Source organism: Macaca nemestrina, chromosome 5 (assembly GCF_043159975.1).
Source record: "Macaca nemestrina isolate mMacNem1 chromosome 5, mMacNem.hap1, whole genome shotgun sequence".
Lineage (NCBI taxonomy): Eukaryota > Metazoa > Chordata > Mammalia > Primates > Cercopithecidae > Macaca > Macaca nemestrina.
Window position 1 is genome coordinate 146912045 of NC_092129.1, and position 19455 is coordinate 146931499.

At 40.3% G+C, this 19455-nt stretch overlaps 1 protein-coding gene across 7 annotated transcripts in view; it reads left to right on the forward strand.

Moving 5' to 3' along the window:
• The window catches only part of LOC105474511 (SRSF protein kinase 1), a 117567-nt gene that overhangs the window by 50328 nt on the left and 47784 nt on the right, over nucleotides 1-19455 (forward strand). For all 7 annotated transcript variants that reach the window (XM_071097154.1, XM_071097153.1, XM_071097152.1 and 4 more), the window contains 6 exons: nucleotides 602-767; nucleotides 2714-2739; nucleotides 3179-3392; nucleotides 3772-4191; nucleotides 4564-4664; nucleotides 16945-17052. In XM_071097154.1, the coding sequence (XP_070953255.1) occupies nucleotides 602-767; nucleotides 2714-2739; nucleotides 3179-3392; nucleotides 3772-4191; nucleotides 4564-4664; nucleotides 16945-17052 (1035 nt within the window). The remainder of the gene's footprint in view (nucleotides 1-601; nucleotides 768-2713; nucleotides 2740-3178; nucleotides 3393-3771; nucleotides 4192-4563; nucleotides 4665-16944; nucleotides 17053-19455) is intronic.

The window sequence follows — 19455 nt, forward strand, 5'->3', positions numbered from 1 at the left end:
AACACTTAGAGGGTGTGTTGAATGTTTATTCTCAGTCTTTGCAATGTACATAGTTGAAGAATATCTCCAAATAGAATTAGCTTTGTAAAACATTGAAGAATTTTTTATTGTAAATAAATTCTTGCCTTTTTCATAGTTTAATCCTTCTGAGGGCCGGGCACGGTGGCTCACGCCTATAATCCCAGCACTTTGGGAGGGCCAGACGGGTGGATCACGAGGTCAGGAGATCGAGACCATCCTGGCTAACATGGTGAAACCCCATCTCTACTAAAAATACAAAAAATTAGCCGGGCATGGTGGCAGGCTCCTGTAGTCCCAGCTACTCAGGAGGCTGAGGTAGAAGAATAGCGTGAACCCGGGATGCGGAGCTTGCAGTCAGCCAAGATCGTGCCACTGCACTCCAGCCTGGGCAGCAAAGCGAGACTCCGTCTCAAAAAAAAAATCTTTCTGAGAAAGTTTCTTTGTGCTTTTTTTAAAAGGTGCTTTTATTCTCTATAGAAAACCCTATCATATATTTTTTTTAATGTCCTGTTATAATCTCTTGCTTATCCAGAAAACCTGTATTTTGTGTTTGCAAGTCTGCCACTCTATTTCCATTCAGGTGTTACAGGGTCTTGATTACTTACATACCAAGTGCCGTATCATCCACACTGACATTAAACCAGAGAACATCTTATTGTCAGTGAATGAGCAGTACATTCGGAGGCTGGCTGCAGAAGCAACAGAATGGCAGCGATCTGGAGCTCCTCCGCCTTCCGGATCTGCAGGTATATTTTCTTTTAGGGACTTTGCTCTCATTAGAAGTTAAAAGAAATTTCTATTTTTATTCTGTTACCAGGGAATTAAACACTACTCAATCCATTTCAATAATAACATATTTAAGAAATATTATAAGCTTCCAAGAGACATTCTCACTGTTACTTCCATAGGGGAAGGAGAAAACTAGATATTGTTGTGTCTTTGTGTTGTATCTTATAAAAGCTGGTGTGTATTGTTTAAAAATATTTTTTCTTATGATTTGATGGTTTTTGAAGTGTTTACCTCTTACTGTGATCACACATGCTCATTTATAGGACTGGTAGTCTATAGAGGGACAAGATAACATTGCTATTAAGAGTTTGGGTTTAAACACTGTAGTAGACACACTTGGTTTGAATTTGGGTTTCATCCTACACTGAGAAACCTTAGCTGAGTTATTTTGCTTTATTTTCCCTACACTGGGAATTATTGGGATTAAATGGTGAAGCAGTTAGTAGTGTGCCATACAGTATTATATACCAAATAAATTATGGGACCCGGCACAGTGGCTGATGCCTATAACCCAGCACTTTGGGAGGCTGAGGTGGGAGGATCATTTGAGCCCAGGAGTTGGAGACCAGGGTAGGCAATATAGTAAGACCCTGTCTCTACAAAAATTAAAAAAATTAGCCAGGCATGGTGGTGCATGCCTGTAGTCCAGTTACTCAGGAGGCTGGGGCAGGATGATTGTTTGAGCCTAGGAGGTCAAGGCTGCCATGAGTTGTGATAGTGCCACTGCACTCCGGCCTAGGCAACAATGTGAGACCCTGTCTCAAGACATAACATTAAATAAATAAATATATAAAGGCTGCTTTATGATTTTTTTTTTTTTTCTTTTGAGATACAGATTTTAGTTTTAGTAGTGTCACTTTTTAGGAACTTGTTTGATTCTCAAGTTGAAGTATTAGTTATATACTTCCTTTAAAAAGGAAGACTAAAGAAGGGGGAAATGGGGAGTTGGTTGTTAAATGGATGTAGTTTCTGTTTTACAAGATGAAAACATTCTACAGATGCTGTTATACAGCAGTGTGAATAGTGTTAAAACCACTGAATGTACACTTATCCAGAGTATAAATTTTTATTACGTGTTTTTTTAGCCAGTTATTATACAAATATTTTTAAAAGAGGAAGACTGAAGATCTGCCTTCCAGCTAAGCTACAGTTATCCATGACATGCTATAGAGCAAATTACTATAGCTCTTGATGTCACCTAGACTCCCCTTTTAAAACTGACAGATTCTGGATAGCATTTGAGGTGAAGAGGTTGTTGCTTGTCCCTTTCTATTTAAAGCAGTGCATGGAAATGGAAAATAGGTGATTTTAGCAGCTTTAGTCGTGGAAACCAGAAATGGGAACTTGGTTCTTTGCACTTACTGATGCTACCTTTTTTTTAAGTTTGGCAATTTCTGTTATGCATTATTTTCTTTAAAAATGTTAACAATAGGCCTGGCGCGGTGGCTCAAGCCTGTAATCCCAGCACTTTGGGAGGCCGAGGCGGGTGGATCACGAGGTCAGGAGATCGAGACTATCCTGGCTAACATGGTGAAACCCCGTCTCTACTAAAAATACAGAAAACTAGCCGGGCGTGGTGGCGGGCGCCTGTAGTTTCAGCTACTTGGGAGGCTGAGGCGGGAGAATGGCGTGAACCCGGGAGGCGGAGCTTGCAGTGAGCCGAGATCACGCCACTGCACTCCAGCCTGGGAGACACAGCGAGACTCCGTCTCAAAAAAAAAAAAAAAAAAAAATGTTAACAATAATATGGCTTCTGCCTAAGTCATTTAAAAATAATAAGTTTTTTCTGCAATGTAGACTACGTAAGAAAGACTTTTCATTCTGGTAGAGTGTTTTATCTGAGCCTTAGTTTATATTGCCTGATGAATGCCAGAATTCTTACTTGGTTTTCTTTTCTTTTCAGTCAGTACTGCTCCCCAACCTAAACCAGTAAGTATAAGGTGTTTCTATATCTAATTTTGATCTATGGACTGCGGGCATGGGTTCTTCTGTTGTAGATGGTAATAGTTTGTTTCAAGTTTGAGAACCAAAAGGAAAAAAAATTCCTGCGCTTCTATAATTTTCTCCAGTAAATTCCCATGCACCTTCATCAAATTTGTACTGGTGAGGCCTCTAAAAAATTTGAGTTTGTCTGAATGTAAACCAGCCCCACAGACTGCTCAGAAGACCATACTTTGTTATTTATTCTGTTTTCATTTGGGTTTGTAAGAGTATCCCACATCTTTTAATTTAATGAAAGACTTAAGTGCTATGTTAGGGAAAGATTTGTGAAATTTAATTAGGAGGTAATTAAAGTTAACAACTGTCTCCAACTGGGGGTAATTAATTAGCCACCTGAAGGCTTTATCTGTTTGTAATCTCCGCCCAGGCTGACAAAATGTCAAAGAATAAGAAGAAGAAATTGAAGAAGAAGCAGAAGCGCCAGGCAGAATTACTAGAGAAGCGAATGCAGGAAATTGAGGAAATGGAGAAAGAGTCGGGCCCTGGGCAAAAAAGACCAAACAAGCAAGAAGAATCAGAGAGTCCTGTTGAAAGACCCTTGAAAGAGAACCCACCTAATAAAATGACCCAAGAAAAACTTGGTATAAATAGAACATCACAAAAATTACTTTATAACACACTTTAATGTTAATTTATCATAGCTATATAATACAGTGGTTTCATACATACAACATATCTCTGGGGGTATCTTTATAAGAATATGGATCTTGTCATAAATGTTAGGCAGGTAATGTTTAAATGTAATTTGTAACTTTTCTCAGGAAATGGAACATAGATTTCATTTAACAATTGGGTAAAAGTAAGATCTTGGCCCTTCCAGAAGTGAGTTTTAGATGTTTAGTCATGTTTTTATGTCACTCAGTATAAGTTCTAGAAAATGTTTTAATCTTGTGAGAAATGTTTCTGTTCTTTCATTCACACACATATGCATACATCTTTTTTTATTCGTTTGTTCCTTAGAAGAGTCAAGTACCATTGGCCAGGATCAAACACTTATGGAACGTGATACAGAGGGTGGTGCAGCAGAAATTAATTGCAATGGAGTGATTGAAGTCATTAATTATACTCAGAACAGTAATAGTGAAACATTGAGACATAAAGAGGATCTACATAATGCTAATGACTGTGAGGTCCAAAATTTGAATCAGGAATCTAGTTTCCTAAGCTCCCAAAATGGAGACAGCAGCACATCTCAAGAAACAGACTCTTGTACACCTATAAAATCTGAGGTGTCAGACACCATGGTGTGCCAGTCTTCCTCAACTATAGATCAGTCATTCAGTGAACAACACATTAGCCAACTTCAAGAAAGCATTCGGGCAGAGATACCCTGTGAAGATGAACAAGAGCAAGAACATAATGGACCACTGGACAACAAAGGTACCTATGCAGCTATACTTCCTCAACACTCCTTCCCTGCACAACACAATCATAGATTTCTAGACTAAAAGTATCATTGTTTATGTAACTATAGCTTTACAACAGGTATGTCTAAGTTACCTTTAAATTGTAGTCTGTAACTAACTTTATCCATCATGTACTGGGTACACAGCATTTCATTTGTTGCTATGAGGGCAGAGCTTTTTAATTCTAGACACTCAAGGTGTTGCTATGCTCTTTTTGTCTTAGAAAAATGTAAGTTGTCTCTTGGGTATTGCTAACTGTATTACTCTTACCTTGGAGAACTTTATTACTCATTGGGTATTTCTCTGTTCATTGAACAGTCTTATTGATGATGCCTGTTGTCTGTAGGAAAATCCACGGCTGGAAATTTTCTTGTTAATCCCCTTGAGCCAAAAAATGCAGAAAAGCTCAAGGTGAAGATTGCTGATCTTGGAAATGCTTGTTGGGTGGTAAGTTAAACTTGTCTCAGTGGTGTTTTGAAGTGACTGGGAGAATGAATGAGAATTTGGACTTAGTTGTGCAAAACATCTGTAGTTCTATACCCAGATTGACACAACACTTCAGTGAATATTTTTTCACATTTAAAATAACCTTTTACTGTGGAAAAGTTTAAATATAGTTACGAAAGTAGAAAGAATGGTAATGGTGATCATGAAAAGTCCTTCTGTTACCCCACCCCACTTTGGATACCCATTACCCAGATTCAGTAATCTCAACTCCTGGCCAGTCTTGTATATATATATTTCGTTATTAACTTTTAGACACTCAGTGTTTATGTTCATACTCCCCTACTCCCATTTTCAAAATGATGACTAACTTATAAATTGTAACCTCCTTTTAATTCACTTAACATATTTTGGACACTTTGCTTTGTCAGCCAAAAATTTAAATACAATTCAGTTCATTACATAGTTTCCCTAGTACACTTTAATCTACGTATTTTTGACAGCTCTTTGTGATGAGACTCTGCACACAAATCTTTGTATATTTTCTTAGGACATGTCCTAGACATAGAATTGCTAAGTCAGAAGTTCCATGATTTCTAAAAGGGCTTTATGATGTATAGTGTCATTTAACTTAAATTATTCTTAATGACATGTAATTACAAATAATTGTATGTTTTTTGATGTATAGTGTCATATTACACTCAAGATACATCAGTTAGCCGGGCATGGTGGCTTACACCTGTAATCCCAGCACTTTGGGAGGCAGAGGCGGGCGGATCACGTGAGGTCAGGAGTTCAAGACCAGCCTGACCACGTGAAGAAACCCCATCTCTACTAAAAATACAAAAAAATTAGCCGGGCATGTTGGCGCATGCCTATAATCCCAGCTACTCTGCAGGCTGAGGCAGGAGAATCACTTGAACCTGGGAGGCAGAAGTTGCGGTGAGCCGAGATTGCACCATTGCATTCCAGCCTGGGCAACAAGAGTGAAACTCCATCTCAAAAAAAAAGAAAAGAAAAGATACATCAGTTATTCTACCTTTAACAACTCAGAAAAGTATTTTCTTCTGTGATCTTCAGGCTAAATAGTGGAATCTCATTTTAATTGGCAAATTATTTATACTGTTGTTTTTTACTATGTATCTAATAAGAAAGTGTTTTAAGGTTTTTTGTTTGAGACAGAGTCTCGCTCTGTCACCCAGGCTGGAGTGCAGTGACACAATCTCAGCTCACTGGAACCTCTGCCTACCAGATTCAAGTGATTCTCCTGCCTCAGCCTTCTAAGTAGCTAGGATTACAGGCGTGCGCCACCATGCCCTGGCTAATTTTTGTATTTTTAGTAGAGGAGGGGTTTCACCATGTTGGGCAGGCTGGTCTCAAACTCTGGACCTCAAGTGATCTGCCCGCCTCGGCCTCCCAACGTGTTGAGATTATAGGCATGAGCCACCATGCCTGACCAAGGTTATTTTTAATGGACATCTTTTTAAAATCTATGATAGAATGATTCACACATAAATGACAGTATTCAAAGAGCCATATGCTTTTAAATGGGACATCGTTCAGACCTCAGAAGGATCTTATTTCCCATATTGATTCTAGAATATTGTGATAACCTTTTAGAAAAAACAGCTTAGCACTGACTAATAAGAATGTGGAGCAGCTTTCCAAGTAATTAGAATTACTCCACTACGCTATCATCTGGTCCGGGTCACCCTGGATAACTTCAGTAGTGACTGCAATAGCTTCTTCACTTTCTCCCTTCTGCTGACCTTGCTCCCCATAGACTGTTGGCAACACATCTATCAGAGTGATACTCTTATTTTTTAATTTGTACATGTTCATGAGGTATAAGTGCAGTTTGCTGGGTTGATATATTGCATTGTGGTGAAGTCAGGGCCTTCAATGGACCCATCACTGGAACAGTGCACGTTGTAACCACCAAGCAACCTCCCTTCGTCTACCCTTTCACCCCACCCTCTGAGTCTTCATTGTTCATCATTCCACAGTGCCTCCATGTGGACACATTATGTAGCTCCCACTTACAAGTGAAAACATGTGGTATTTATCTTTGTTTGAGTTGTTTCAATTACGATAATGGCATCCAGTTCCATCCATGTTGCTGCAAAACACGTGATTTCATTCTTTTTTATGGCTGAATGGTAATTGTGTACCATTCCATACCACATTTTCTTTATCTACTCCTAGAAACTTGGGTTGATTCCACAGTTTTTATTATGAATAGTGCTGTGATAAACATACAAGTACAGGTATTTTTTGATATGATTTATTTTCCTTTGGGCAGATACCCAGCAGAGGAACTGCTAGATCATGTGGTAGTTTTATTTTTTGTTCTTTGAGAAATTTTCATACTACTTTCTTTCTTTTCTTTTTTTTTTTTAAATGGAGTCTCACTCCGTTGCCCAGGCTGGAGTGCAGTGATGCGATCTCTGCTCACTGCAGCCTCTCCTTCCCAGGTTCAAGCAATTCTCCTGCCTCACCCTCCCGAGTAGCTGGGACTACAGGCACGTGCTGCCACGGCCGGCTAATTTTTTGTATTTTTAGTAGAGACAGGGTTTCACCTTGTCGGCCAGCATGGTCTTGATCTCCTAACCTCGTAATCTGCCTACCTCGGACTCCTGAAGTGCTGGGATTACAGCCATGAGCCACCATGACTGGCCTTTCATACTATTTTCTATAGGGATTGTGCTGATTTTCATTCCCACCAAGAGTGTATAAGAATTCCCTTTTCTCCACATCCTCTCCAACATGTTTTTTTTTTGTTTTTTGGGGGTTTTTTTGTATTTTTAGTAATAGCCACTCTGATTGGTGAAAGATATCTCATTGTGATTTTAATTTGCATTTCTCTGCTGGTTAGTGATAGTGGACATTTTTTCATGTATTTGTTGGCCATTTGTCTTCTTTTGAAAAATCTCTATTCATGTCCTTAGCCTACCTTTTAATGGGATTATTTGGGGGTTTTTTCGTTGAGTTGTTTGAGTTTCTTGTAAATTCTGGATGTTAGTTCCCTGTTGGGTCATATAGTTTGCAGATATTTTCTCCCATTTTGCAAGTTGCCATTGACTCTTGATTATTTCTTTTGCTGTGCAGAAGCTTTTTTGTTTAAGTCCCATTTGTCTATTTTTATTTTTGTTGCCTGTGCTTTTGAGGTCTTTGTCATGAGTATCAGGTCTTATATTCAAGTCTTTAATCGGTCTTGAGTTGATTTTTGTGTATGGTGAGTGATAGGGATCTTTTATTCCTCTGCATATGCCTGTCCAGTTTTCCCAGAACCATTTACTGAAAAGGATGTCTTTTCCCCAGTGAATGTGCTTGTTGACTTTTCAAAGATCAGTTTGCTGTTAAGTATGTGGCTTTATTTCTAGGTTCTCTATTCTGTTCCATTGATCTGTGTATCTATTTTAATACTAATACATGCTGTTTTAGTTGCTATAACCTTGTATAATTTAAGTCAGATAGTGTAATGCTTCTAGCTTTTTTCTTTTTGCTTAGGATTCCTTTGGCTGTTTAGGTACTTTTTTTGTGAATTTTAGAATTGTTTTTTCTAATTCTGTGAAAAAATGACATTGGTATTTTGAAAAGAATTACATTGAACCTATAGATTGCTTTGGATAGTGTGATTGTTTTTAAAAATTTTTTTAATTTTTAGTGGGTGCATACTAGGTGTATGTATTTGTGGGATATCTGAGATGTTTTGACACAGGCATGCACTGTGAAATAATCACATCGTGGAGAATGGGGTATCCATCCCCTTAAGCATTTATCCTTTGTGTTGTGACAATCCAATTATACTCTTCTCGTTATTTTTAAATATATAATTATTCACTGTAGTCACCCTGTTGTGCTATCAAAGAGTAGATCTTATTATTTGTAAGTAATTTTTTTATACCCATTAATCATCCTTACCTCCCCACTTCTCCCACACTACCCTTCCCAGCCTCTGGTAACCATCCTTCTACTCTCTGTATCCTTGAGTTCTATTGTTTTGATTTTTAGCTCCAACAAATAAGTGAGAACATGTGAAATTTGTCTTTCTGTGTCTGGCTTATTTCACTTAACATAATGATATCCAGTTCCATCCATGTTGTTGTAAATGACAAGATCCCATTCTTTTTATGGCTGAATAGTACTTCACTGTGTATATGCACCACATTTTTTTATTCATCTGTTGATGGACACTTCGGTTGCTTCCAAATCTTAGAAAATGTGAACAGTGCTACAACAAACATCAGAGTGCAGACATCTTTTTTGTATACAGATTTCCTTTTGTTCGATTATTTACGCAGCAATGGGATTGCTGGATAGCTCTATTTTTAGTTTTCTGAGGGACCTCCAAACTGTTCTCCATGGTGGTTGTAACCAGTTTACATTCCTACCAACAGTGCATGAAGGTTCCCTTTTCTCCGTATCCTTGCCAGCATTTGTTATTGCCAACTTTTGGACGTAAGCCATTTTAACTAGGGTGAGATGCTCTCGTTGTAGCTTCGATTTGCCTCTCTCTGATGGTCAGTGATGTTGAGCACCTTTTCATATGCCTCTTTGCCATTTGCATGTGTTTTGAGAAATGTCTATTCAAAGCTTTGGCCCATTTTTTGATCAGATTATTAGATTTTTTTTCCTATAGAGTTGCTTGAGCTCCTTTTATATTCTGGTTATTCCCCTGTCAGACGGGTAATTTGCAAATATTTTCTCCCATTCTATGGGTTGTCTCTTCACTTTGTTGATTGTTTTCTTTGCTGTGCAGAAGCTGTTTAACTTCATGTTATCCCATTTGTCCATTTTTGTTTTGGTTGCCTGTGCTTGTGAGGTATTGCTCAAGAAAATTTTTGCCCAGACCAGTGTCCTGGAGATTTTCCCAAATGTTTCCTTATAGTATCTTCAAAGTTTGATCTTAGATTTCAGTCTTTGATCTATTTTGATTTGATTTTTATGTATTATGGGAGATAGGAATTGAGTTTCATTTTTCTGCATATGGGTATCTAGTTTTCCCAGCAACATTTTTGACTGCCTGTATCTTGAAAAGTTGCTGTAGTTTTTTTTGATTGGTTTATCTGTCTTTCTACTTAGGGTAAGAATAGTTTACACACTACAGTTAACAGTGTTATAATATTCTGTGTTTTTCTGTATATTTACTGGTGAGTTTTGTACCTTCACATGATTACTTATTGCTCATTAATGAGTTTTCTTTCTGATTGAAGAAAGATTTTCTTTCTTTAAGAGTTCTTGTAAGGACAAGTCTGGTGTTGATAAAATCCCTCAGCTTTTTTTTTTTTTTTTAATCCCTCAGCTTTTGTTTCTTGTGGGAAAGTCTCCTCCCTCTCCCCAGTATTTGCCTGGGGATCAGTGGGCCTCCTGTATCTGGATGCCTTAACTCACTTGTTAGACTTGGGAAATTTTTATCTACTATTTTCTTAAAGAGGTTTTCTAAACTTAAAAAAAAAATTTATTCATTTAATTAATTATTATTATTATTATTTAGAAACAGGGTCTCTGTTGCTCAGGTAGAAATGAAGTGGTGCCATCATAGCTTCTTGCAACCTTTAACTCCTGGGCTCAAGCAGTCCTCCTGCCCTAGCCTCCTGAGTAGCTGAGACTACAGGCACACACCACCAGGCTCAGCTACTTTTTTTTATTTCCTTATATTTATCTGACTAGAATATTTCAGAGGACCTGTCTTCAAGTTCTCAGATTCTTCTGCTTGTCCTAGTCTATTATTGAAGCTTTCGAATGTATTTTGTATTTCCTTAGATAAATTTTTTATTTAATTTATTAATTTATTTGAGACATGGTCTCACTGTGTCACCCAGGCTGGAATGCAGTGGTATGATCACAGCTCACTGCAGCTTCAATCTGCTGGGCTCAAGCGATCCTCCTGCCTCAGCCTCCTGAGTAGCTGGGACCCCAGGTGCATGCCAACACACTTATCTAATTTTTTTTAGTAGAGACAAGGTCTCACTATGTTGCCCAGGCTTGTCTCGAACTCCTGGGCTCAAGCACCTTAGCCTCCAAAAGTGCTAGGATTATAGATGTGAGCAACTGTGCCCTGCTTCAATGAGTTTTTTAGTTCTAGAATTTCTGGGGTTTGTTGTTGTTGTTAAGATATCTGTCACCTTGGCCGGGCGCGGTGGCTCAAGCCTGTAATCCCAGCACTTTGGGAGGCCGAGACGGGCGGATCACGAGGTCAGCAGATCGAGACCATCCTGGCTGACCCGGTGAAACCCCGTCTCTACTAAAAATACAAAAAACCAGCTGGGCGAGGTGGCGGGCGCCTGTAGTCCCAGCTACTCGGGAGGCTGAGGCAGGAGAATGGCGTAAACCCGGAGGCGGAGCTTGCAGTGAGCTGAGATCCGGCCACTGCACTCCAGCCTGGGCGACAGAGCGAGACTCCGTCTCAAAAAAAAAAAAAAAAAAAAAAAAAAGATATCTGTCACCTTGGTAAATTTCTCATTCAAAATCTTGAATGGATTTTCTGATTTCCTGGTATTGATTTTCAGATTTCTTTTGCATCTAATTAAGCTTCTTTAAAATGAATATTTTGATGTATTTGGCATTTCAAGGGATTCTTTTTTGTTCGGATCTGTTGCTGGACAATTGTTGTGGTCCTTTGGTGCTGTCATATTTACCTGTTTATGTTTTCTGTGTCTTCCATTGATATCTGCCTGTTTGTTGCAGTAGTCACTTGTTTCAATTTTTTTGAAATTGCTTTCGTAGGGGAGAATATTTTTCTGAAGTTGTATATATGTCGTTGGTTAAGTAAGATACTTTTGATTTTGATTTTGGGTACCTCTGGTAGTCTGGTTTTTGTATAACTTTTTTAGCAGTACACAGGGTCAGGGGTATCTGCAGTTTCCTCTGTGGCTTAGGGTACAGTTTAGGTTGTGGTGAGGTTTTGCTGGGGACTTGGATGCCAACTGAGCCAGTCTTTGAACCCTGATGGCGGCATTAGTGGGCTGAGTGTTCCTGTTTTTAGGCCCCAGAGCAGTTTACGTTGGTTCCCGTGTTAATGGGTCTTGGAGGGGTGAATTCTTGGGTCTCTGACTGGGTGTATGGGCAGGTTCTCAGGCCCCTGGGCAGCTGGTATAATGTGGGGGATGGCAGTTAGAGTGGTGGAGCAACCCGCTGGGACCCAAGCAGTCTGTGTTGTTGTTGTTGTTGTTAGCTGTGATGGGTCGGAGGGGGCTAGTCCCTAGTTTTACAGCCGCTCATAGCAGGGCAATGGATATTTTCCTAAGTGTGCTTAGAGAAGCTTGGTCTCTGCTGTCCGTCTCCCAGCTGGGTGGCAGTTGCAGCCGTGTCACCCAAGGGCAGCGCATAGCCCAGCTGTAAACTCTCAAAATGGTGCCAGCTGTTGGCCTGTGACTGAAAGGGTAGGTTCCCTCTCAAATGAACAGCATGGGCAAGAAACTGTGGGGAGTTATGGTACACTCAAGTCTCAGTCTCACAGAAGCCTGTTTTCTTAGTTATGCATAGGAGAGCCTGGTTTCCCTGTCCCTCCTCAGCCAAGTGGCAGCTACAGCCAGGTCAGCCCGAAAGGGCAAGGCACAACCTAGCATTAAACTCTGAAAATAGCACTTTATGCCTGGGACCAGAGAAGGGAGGGTCCCTCTTAGGCCAGCAGCACGGGGAAGGAGCTGTGGGGAATGTGGTCCACTCACATCTTGGTCTCAACAGCAGCCCATGGCAGGGTGATGGGGACCCTCCCGGGAGTGCATGAGAGTGCTAGCCTCCCCTCTCCTTCCTCAGAGCAGTGGAGTGACAGCAGCTGTGTCTGCAGATCCCTGGTATCAAGGCTGTCAAAATGGCACCCAGCTGAAGCCGCTTAGATTCAGATGCCTGTGGGATTCTCTTTGGGTTCCCTTTTTGGAGCAACATCTGTCCAAACTTTAGGCAGTTCTGTATGTCAGGCCTGAGGCCCTAGTTGGTTCAGGGTTTCTCCCATAACCAAGGTCATAAAACCCATTTTCAGAATGTGGAATGCTGGGGATTTCTCTCTTACTGTATGCCCATGCCAGTTTCCTCAAACCCTTTCCTTACTTCTGGTGCTTCCTATCACTTCTCTGGTGAATCCTAGCATTCTTTCCTGGACAATCTGTTCAAAATGTGGTTATCTTCTGACTGTTCTAGTTCCTTTCTGTGGATGAGGCACATACTACCTGTGTCTAGTCGGCCATTTTAAATGTAAGTCAAGTCATATATTCTCTAAACTTTGCAGTGGCTCCCTTCAGAATGAATACCAAAGTCCTTACCCACACACCACCAAGCAAAGAGAACTTACTCTTCCTTCTGCTTGGAATCCTCTTCACGTACAACTCCTTCATTTTCTTTAAGTTTTTACCCAGATATCACTTATCAGGGAGATCTTCCCCCCTAAACACCTAATGTAATTAACAAACTGCCACTCCCCAAACACATACCTTTATCATATTCACTCATGTATTTGCCTACTCTTCCTTTCTGCCTGTAACTTTTTTTTCTCCACAACACTTAACACAACCTAATATTGTATGTTTATTTGCTTAATAAGCCTCTCAATAGAATGTACATCATATCACAACAAAGTTTTTCTGGTTTACTGCTGTATCTATATTTAGTACTTAGAACAGTGCCTGGTACATAGCAGGTACTCAGTAAATATTTTAGCAAATAAATTGTGGAGAAATGTATTGACTCTAACAAATATCACACTGTACAAATGTCAAATGCCAGTTTCCTGTCCACACCATGTTTCAGGCTCCTGTGCCTTTATGTTTGGAACACCTTCATGTGTGTTTTCTTACCTATGTGGCACACTTTTCTTTATTCCGGTAGAGTCTTCTGTTACTTACATCACAACAGAATTAATCTCTCTTCAACTTTTATAACAAGTCTACTCTGTTAATTCATTCCCACCCTGTGATAACCCGTTAGTCCATTCGTGAAGGCAACCCCTCATGACCCAGCCACCTCTTAAAGGCTTAAAGGTCCCACCTGCTAGTAGTACTGTGAACATCAGACATGAAGTTTCAATATTAGTTTCAAAGGGGACAGACATTCAAACCATAGCAGTGTCTCTGCATTTAAAATGACTGCGTTCTTGGCTCACACCTGTAATCCCAGCACTTTGGGAGGCTGAGGCGGGCGGATCACGAGGTCGGGAGATCGAGACCATCCTGGCTAACACAGTGAAACCCCCTCTCTACTAAAAATACAAAAAAGAAATTAGCCGGACTTGGTGGCGGGCACCTGTAGTCCCAGCTACTCGGGAGGCTGAGGCAGGAGAATGGCATGAACCCAGGAGGCGGAGCTTGCAGTGAGCCGAGATCACACCACTGCACTCCAGCCTGGGTGACAGAGCGAGACTCCATCTCAAAAGAAAAAAAATGACTATGTTCTTTTCACCCATTCACTCATTCAGCAAACATATTGGCACATACTCTGATGTAGGCATTAGGACACAGTGGTGAACAATACATGTGTGTTGCACCCCATTGGATTCAGATTGGATCTCACTTCTTGATCTCTTCAGCACATCAGCATATGGCATTCAGTAATGGAATTTTACATAATTTTTAATGAGCTGTATTATTAAAAATATTAAAAATACAGTCAACTTTTGAACAACATAGGTTTGAACTACACAAGTCCACTTATACACAGATTTTTTTTAACCAAACAAGGATCGAAAACAGTATTCGAGGAATGTGAAATGCACATATATGGAGGGCTGGCTTTTTGTATATTTGAGTTCTGGGCCAACTGTGAAACTTGAGTTTGCACAGATTTTGTTATGCTCGGGGAATTCGGAAACTAATCCCCGAAGTACACTGAGGGACCACTGTACTAAGCTTTTTATTCTTTTTTTTTTCTTTTCTTTTTCTTTTTCTTTTTTGCTTATCAGGCATGCATTTATTTACACAGTGGGGGAGACAGTGAGTTATTGAAGCTTTTATGTAAAAATTTGCCTACTTCTTTCACCAGTTTTTCACTCCCCATAACAGTATTTACCTTTATATTACTAATAACAGGTTATATTACTCCAATTTTGTTTTCAGTGTTACATATTATTTTTTTCCTCCTGGAAAATAGGACTTATCTAGCATCACAGCACAAATTCCTCATTTCCCCAATGTAATCTAATTTTTGGCTACATGATCATTCCATGTTTATATCATTGAGACTCTAATGCTATCCTCAGCTGAAGTGAGCATATATTGTGGTTCCTTTTCCTTTCTGAACCTTTCCATGGTTTCCTTCCGTTCTGAAACATGTTATAAAACATAACATAATGAAACATAACATGTTTCATTTGCTTAGTTTTCTTTGTACTGTTGATCACTTAATTCAATCCCATACTTTTACCCAGTGTTGTAAATACACTTTAATATGTACAGATACGGCCGGGCGCGGTGGCTCAAGCCTGTAATCCCAGCACTTTGGGAGGCCGAGACGGGCGGATCACGAGGTCAGGAGATCGAGACCATCCTGGCTAACACAATGAAACCCCGTCTCTACTAAAAATACAAAAAAATTAGCCGGGCGAGGTGGCGGGCGCCTGTAGTCCCAGCTACTCGGGAGGCTGAGGCAGGAGAATGGCGTAAACCCGGGAGGTGGAGCTTGCAGTGAGCCGAGATAGCGCCACTGCACTCCAGCCTGGGCGACAGAGCGAGACTCCGTCTCAAAAAAAAAAAAAAAAAAAATGTACAGATACATTGAGTGTTCTTTCTACTATTATCTTTCTAAAGCGCTCTATCCTAGAACCTGGAGTCTTCTAATCTCTGTTCATCTGATTGGGTTGCCCTGTAGGTCTGCTACATAACTATCACTTGGGATTTCCCTTCACCGTCATCCTGGAGATTTATTATTTTCTCTATATATATATCCCCTGTTTTCTGTGTCTCCTTTCTTTCTTGGTTTATGTCATCTTTTTTGTAGAGTACATGCAACATAAAATAGTTTCCTGAGAAAGGGTATGAGATTGGGTGGGAGAAGGGTAGGATTTGCACATCTGATCGTCTTTATTCTGCTTTCACACTCAGTTTCCTATGTAGAGAATTCTAGGCTAGAAAACATTTTCTTTCAGAATGTCGTTGCTCCATTGCTTTTTAGTTTCCAGTCTTGATGGTACTAAAGACCGATGCCATTCTAATTCTTAATCTTTATATGAAACCTTTTCCCCCAGTGGAAGTAACATAATTTCATAGTGATGTGCCGCACTCAGCCTGTTTTCACCTCTCATACTAAAGATTTGATGTTCACTTTCAACATTGAAACTCTGATTCTTTGGTTTTGAATCTTAATTTTTTTTTTTTTAGGCGAGAAAGTGTCACAGTTAAAAAGAGTAATCTTTCAGAAAGCCATATTTATGAATGAAAATAAAATGTCTAGTATGTACTTAAAATCTGGTGTAGGTGCAGTGGCAGGGTTGGGATACAGTTGAAAATAGACTGGCAATGAGTGGTAATTGCTTTGTGACACTAGTATAATAAATGGCATGGGGTTCATGATTCTTTCTACTTTTGTATATATTTGAAATTTTCCATGATAAAAATAAATGAATAATGAAGGACAAAAGCAGCTGAGTGTGAGTCATATACAGGAAACAAAATTCAGTTATTCAAATGTGATAGAAAAGTGTGGAAGACGATTCTCTAATCCCATTGAAATTTAAAAACAGGGAACTGTGTTTGTGAAAAGAGGAAATTACACAGAGAAAGCCTTCAGGTAGAAAACTAGTATAGACCAGGGCTTCAAAGGGTACTAGATGAAATTTGACTAAAACAGCAAAAAGTACTCTAGGTAGAACATCAACATCACCAATAAAGGCACAGAAAGATACTTATTAAAGACAAGTATAGTAAATTGCAAGGTTAAAGAGTTTGGATTCCTTGGTGTGGTAGCTCACGCCTGTAATCCCAGCACTTTGGGAGGCCAAGGCGGGTGGATCACTTGAGCCCAGGAGTTTTGAGTCCAGCATGGGCAACATAGCAAGACCTCATCTTTACTAAAACAATTTTTAAAAAGAATAAAGCTGTTGTTGTTTCCTAGACCTGTGTATCTATATTAAGTTTAGGCTCATTTGTTTGTAAAAATAATTTGGAGTAGCTGTGTGTAAGGCAAAGGATTGTTGGAGCTAATAACATAAAAATGCTGTTTAAGAAATAAGCAAAGTGAGAACTTTGGTTTGGGAAAAACTTCAGAGAGTTTGTTTTCATCTTCATTGTTAAGCAGTATTGACTTGTTACTTTTTAGAATGAAGTTTAAAATACTGTTTCCTTCATTTTCTCAGCACAAACATTTCACTGAAGATATTCAAACAAGGCAGTATCGTTCCTTGGAAGTTCTGATAGGATCTGGCTATAATACCCCTGCTGACATTTGGAGCACAGCATGCATGGTAATGTTTTTTCCCCTTGGCTTTCACTTGTTAAGTGGTACATATCTTGCCCTGTTTGCTAATTTCAGTAAACCAGCAAATTAACTAGCAGAAAAGAACGTAACACAGATGACTTACCATAGGAATTCTAAATTCTGTGTCTAGAGAGGTCCGAATTCAAAAATCTGTCTGGCATTTCATTTGGTTACTGCCAAGTTCCTGTTAGGTGAAGGAACTAAATGTTTCTTACTACAGATTGTTGGGGGGAAAAATAATGAAAATAACTACTAAGAGGTGTTGTTGGTTTTGATTAGGAGATTACAAGTGTCTTTGCATTTTTAGCACTCATCTGTTTTCAGATCAGAGAAACCCCTGGCAACTGCTTCATTTTGTACAATTCTGCAGCTCCTCAGATATCTTTGTAGCTCCCAAGATGTGAAGTCCAATCATTCATAGATTCGTAAATGGCTATTTAGTCCCCGGCAAGCAACTATTCTAGTGGTCAGATTTAGTTGATCATAAATGATTTCCTACTAAGAGCCTCATGTTGGAATGTGTTACATTGTTTCTTAAAATGTATTATACTCCTTAATATCTTTAATCACCACAATTTCTTTTTTTTTTTTTTTGAGACAGAGTCTTGCTCTGTCGCCCAGGCTGGGGTGCAGTGGCCGGATCTCAGCTCACTGCAAGCTCCGCCTCCCAGGTTTACGCCATTCTCCTACCTCAGCCTCCCGAGTAGCTGGGACTACAGGCGCCCGCCAACCCTCCCGGCTAGTTTTTTTGCATTTTTTAGTAGAGACGGGGTTTCACCGTGTTAGCGAGGATGGTCTTGATCTCCTGACCTTGTGATCCGCCCGTCTCGGCCTCCCAAAGTGCTGGGATTACAGGCTTGAGCCACCGCGCCCGGCCGATCACCACAATTTCTAACCGCGTTTGTTTACTTGTTTCTCTTCTGTGTTGTAAGCCCCGTACTGTCAGGAATCATGGCTGTTATGTATTCATTGCCTGACACATTTTGAGTGATTGCTTACAATGTAGTTCCGATGCTAACTACCCAGAGTTATCACACCCTTCATAGGTTAAGAGCATAGTTCCCCACAAGATTGCTCTCACTTCAGACACTAACCACAAGCCTCAGGATCCACAAGCCACCTGTACTTCTAACCAACTGGCTACAAATTAAGAGGTTTGCATTACCCCCTCAGAAAGTGCTAAGCTTGCTACAGTTTGTTTATAAAGAATACAAATCAGGACACACAGGGGAAAGTCTGAGAGGGTACTAAACATGAAGCTTCTATGTCCTCAGGACTTGTCACCCTCCTGGCACATTGATGTGTGTCACCACCGAGGGATGCTCACCCAAGCTTCCAGTGTTCAGAGTTTTATTGAGATGCCATTAATTAGGTATTGATTGAATCATTGGCCATGTGATTGAGCTCAGTCTTCAAGCTTTCCCTCCCTTCCCTGGAGGTTGGGAAGTTGGAAAGCCCCAATCCTCTGATCATGTGGTTGGTCTTTCCCGTATGTCCAACCTTGATCTTAAAACTATGTAGCGGCTGGCCGCAGTGGCTCATGCCTGTAATCCCAGCACTTTGGGAGGCTGAGGCAAGTGGATCACTTGAGGTCAGGAGTTTGAGACCAGCCTGACCAACATGATGAAACCCTATCTCTACTAAAAATTAGCCAGATATGGTGCATGCCTATAATCCCAGCTACTTGGGAGGCTGAGGCAGGAGGATCGCTTGAACCTGGGAGACAGAGGTTGCAGTGAGCCAAGATCACACCATTGCACTCCAGCCTAGGCAACAAGAACGGAACATCAAAAATCCAACTATATAGGGCCCCAGCATGAGTCACTTTGTTAATATAAACTTAGATATGGTCCAAGAGACCCACCATGGATAAAGACACCTACCTCTTGGAAATTCCAAGGGTTTAGTGAAGGGGTGGCCTGCCCCTCCACACCTGTGGGTGTTTCTCATTAGGTGGAAAGAGAGACTTGAGAAAAGAAATGAGACACAGAGACAAAGTATAGAGGAAGAAAAAGTGGGCCCAGGGGACCAGCGCTCAGGATACAGAGGACCCCCGCCTGCACTGGTCTGTGAGTTCCCTCAGTATTTATTAGTCATTATCTTTACCATCTCAGAAGAAGGGAAGTGGCAGGACAATAGGGTCATAGTAGGGAGAAGGTCAGCAGTAAGACATAGGAATAAAGATCTGTGTGACTTGAATAAGTTTAAGGAAAAGTGCTGTGCCTTGATATGCATATGTAAACATCTCCATAAACTTTTTTAGTGCATAAAGAGCAGCATTGCCACTAGCACATCCCACCTTCAGCCCTAAGGTGGTTTTCTCCCATCTCAGTAAATAGAACGTGCAATGAAGTTTTACACCGAGAGGTTCCATTGCCCAGGGATGGGC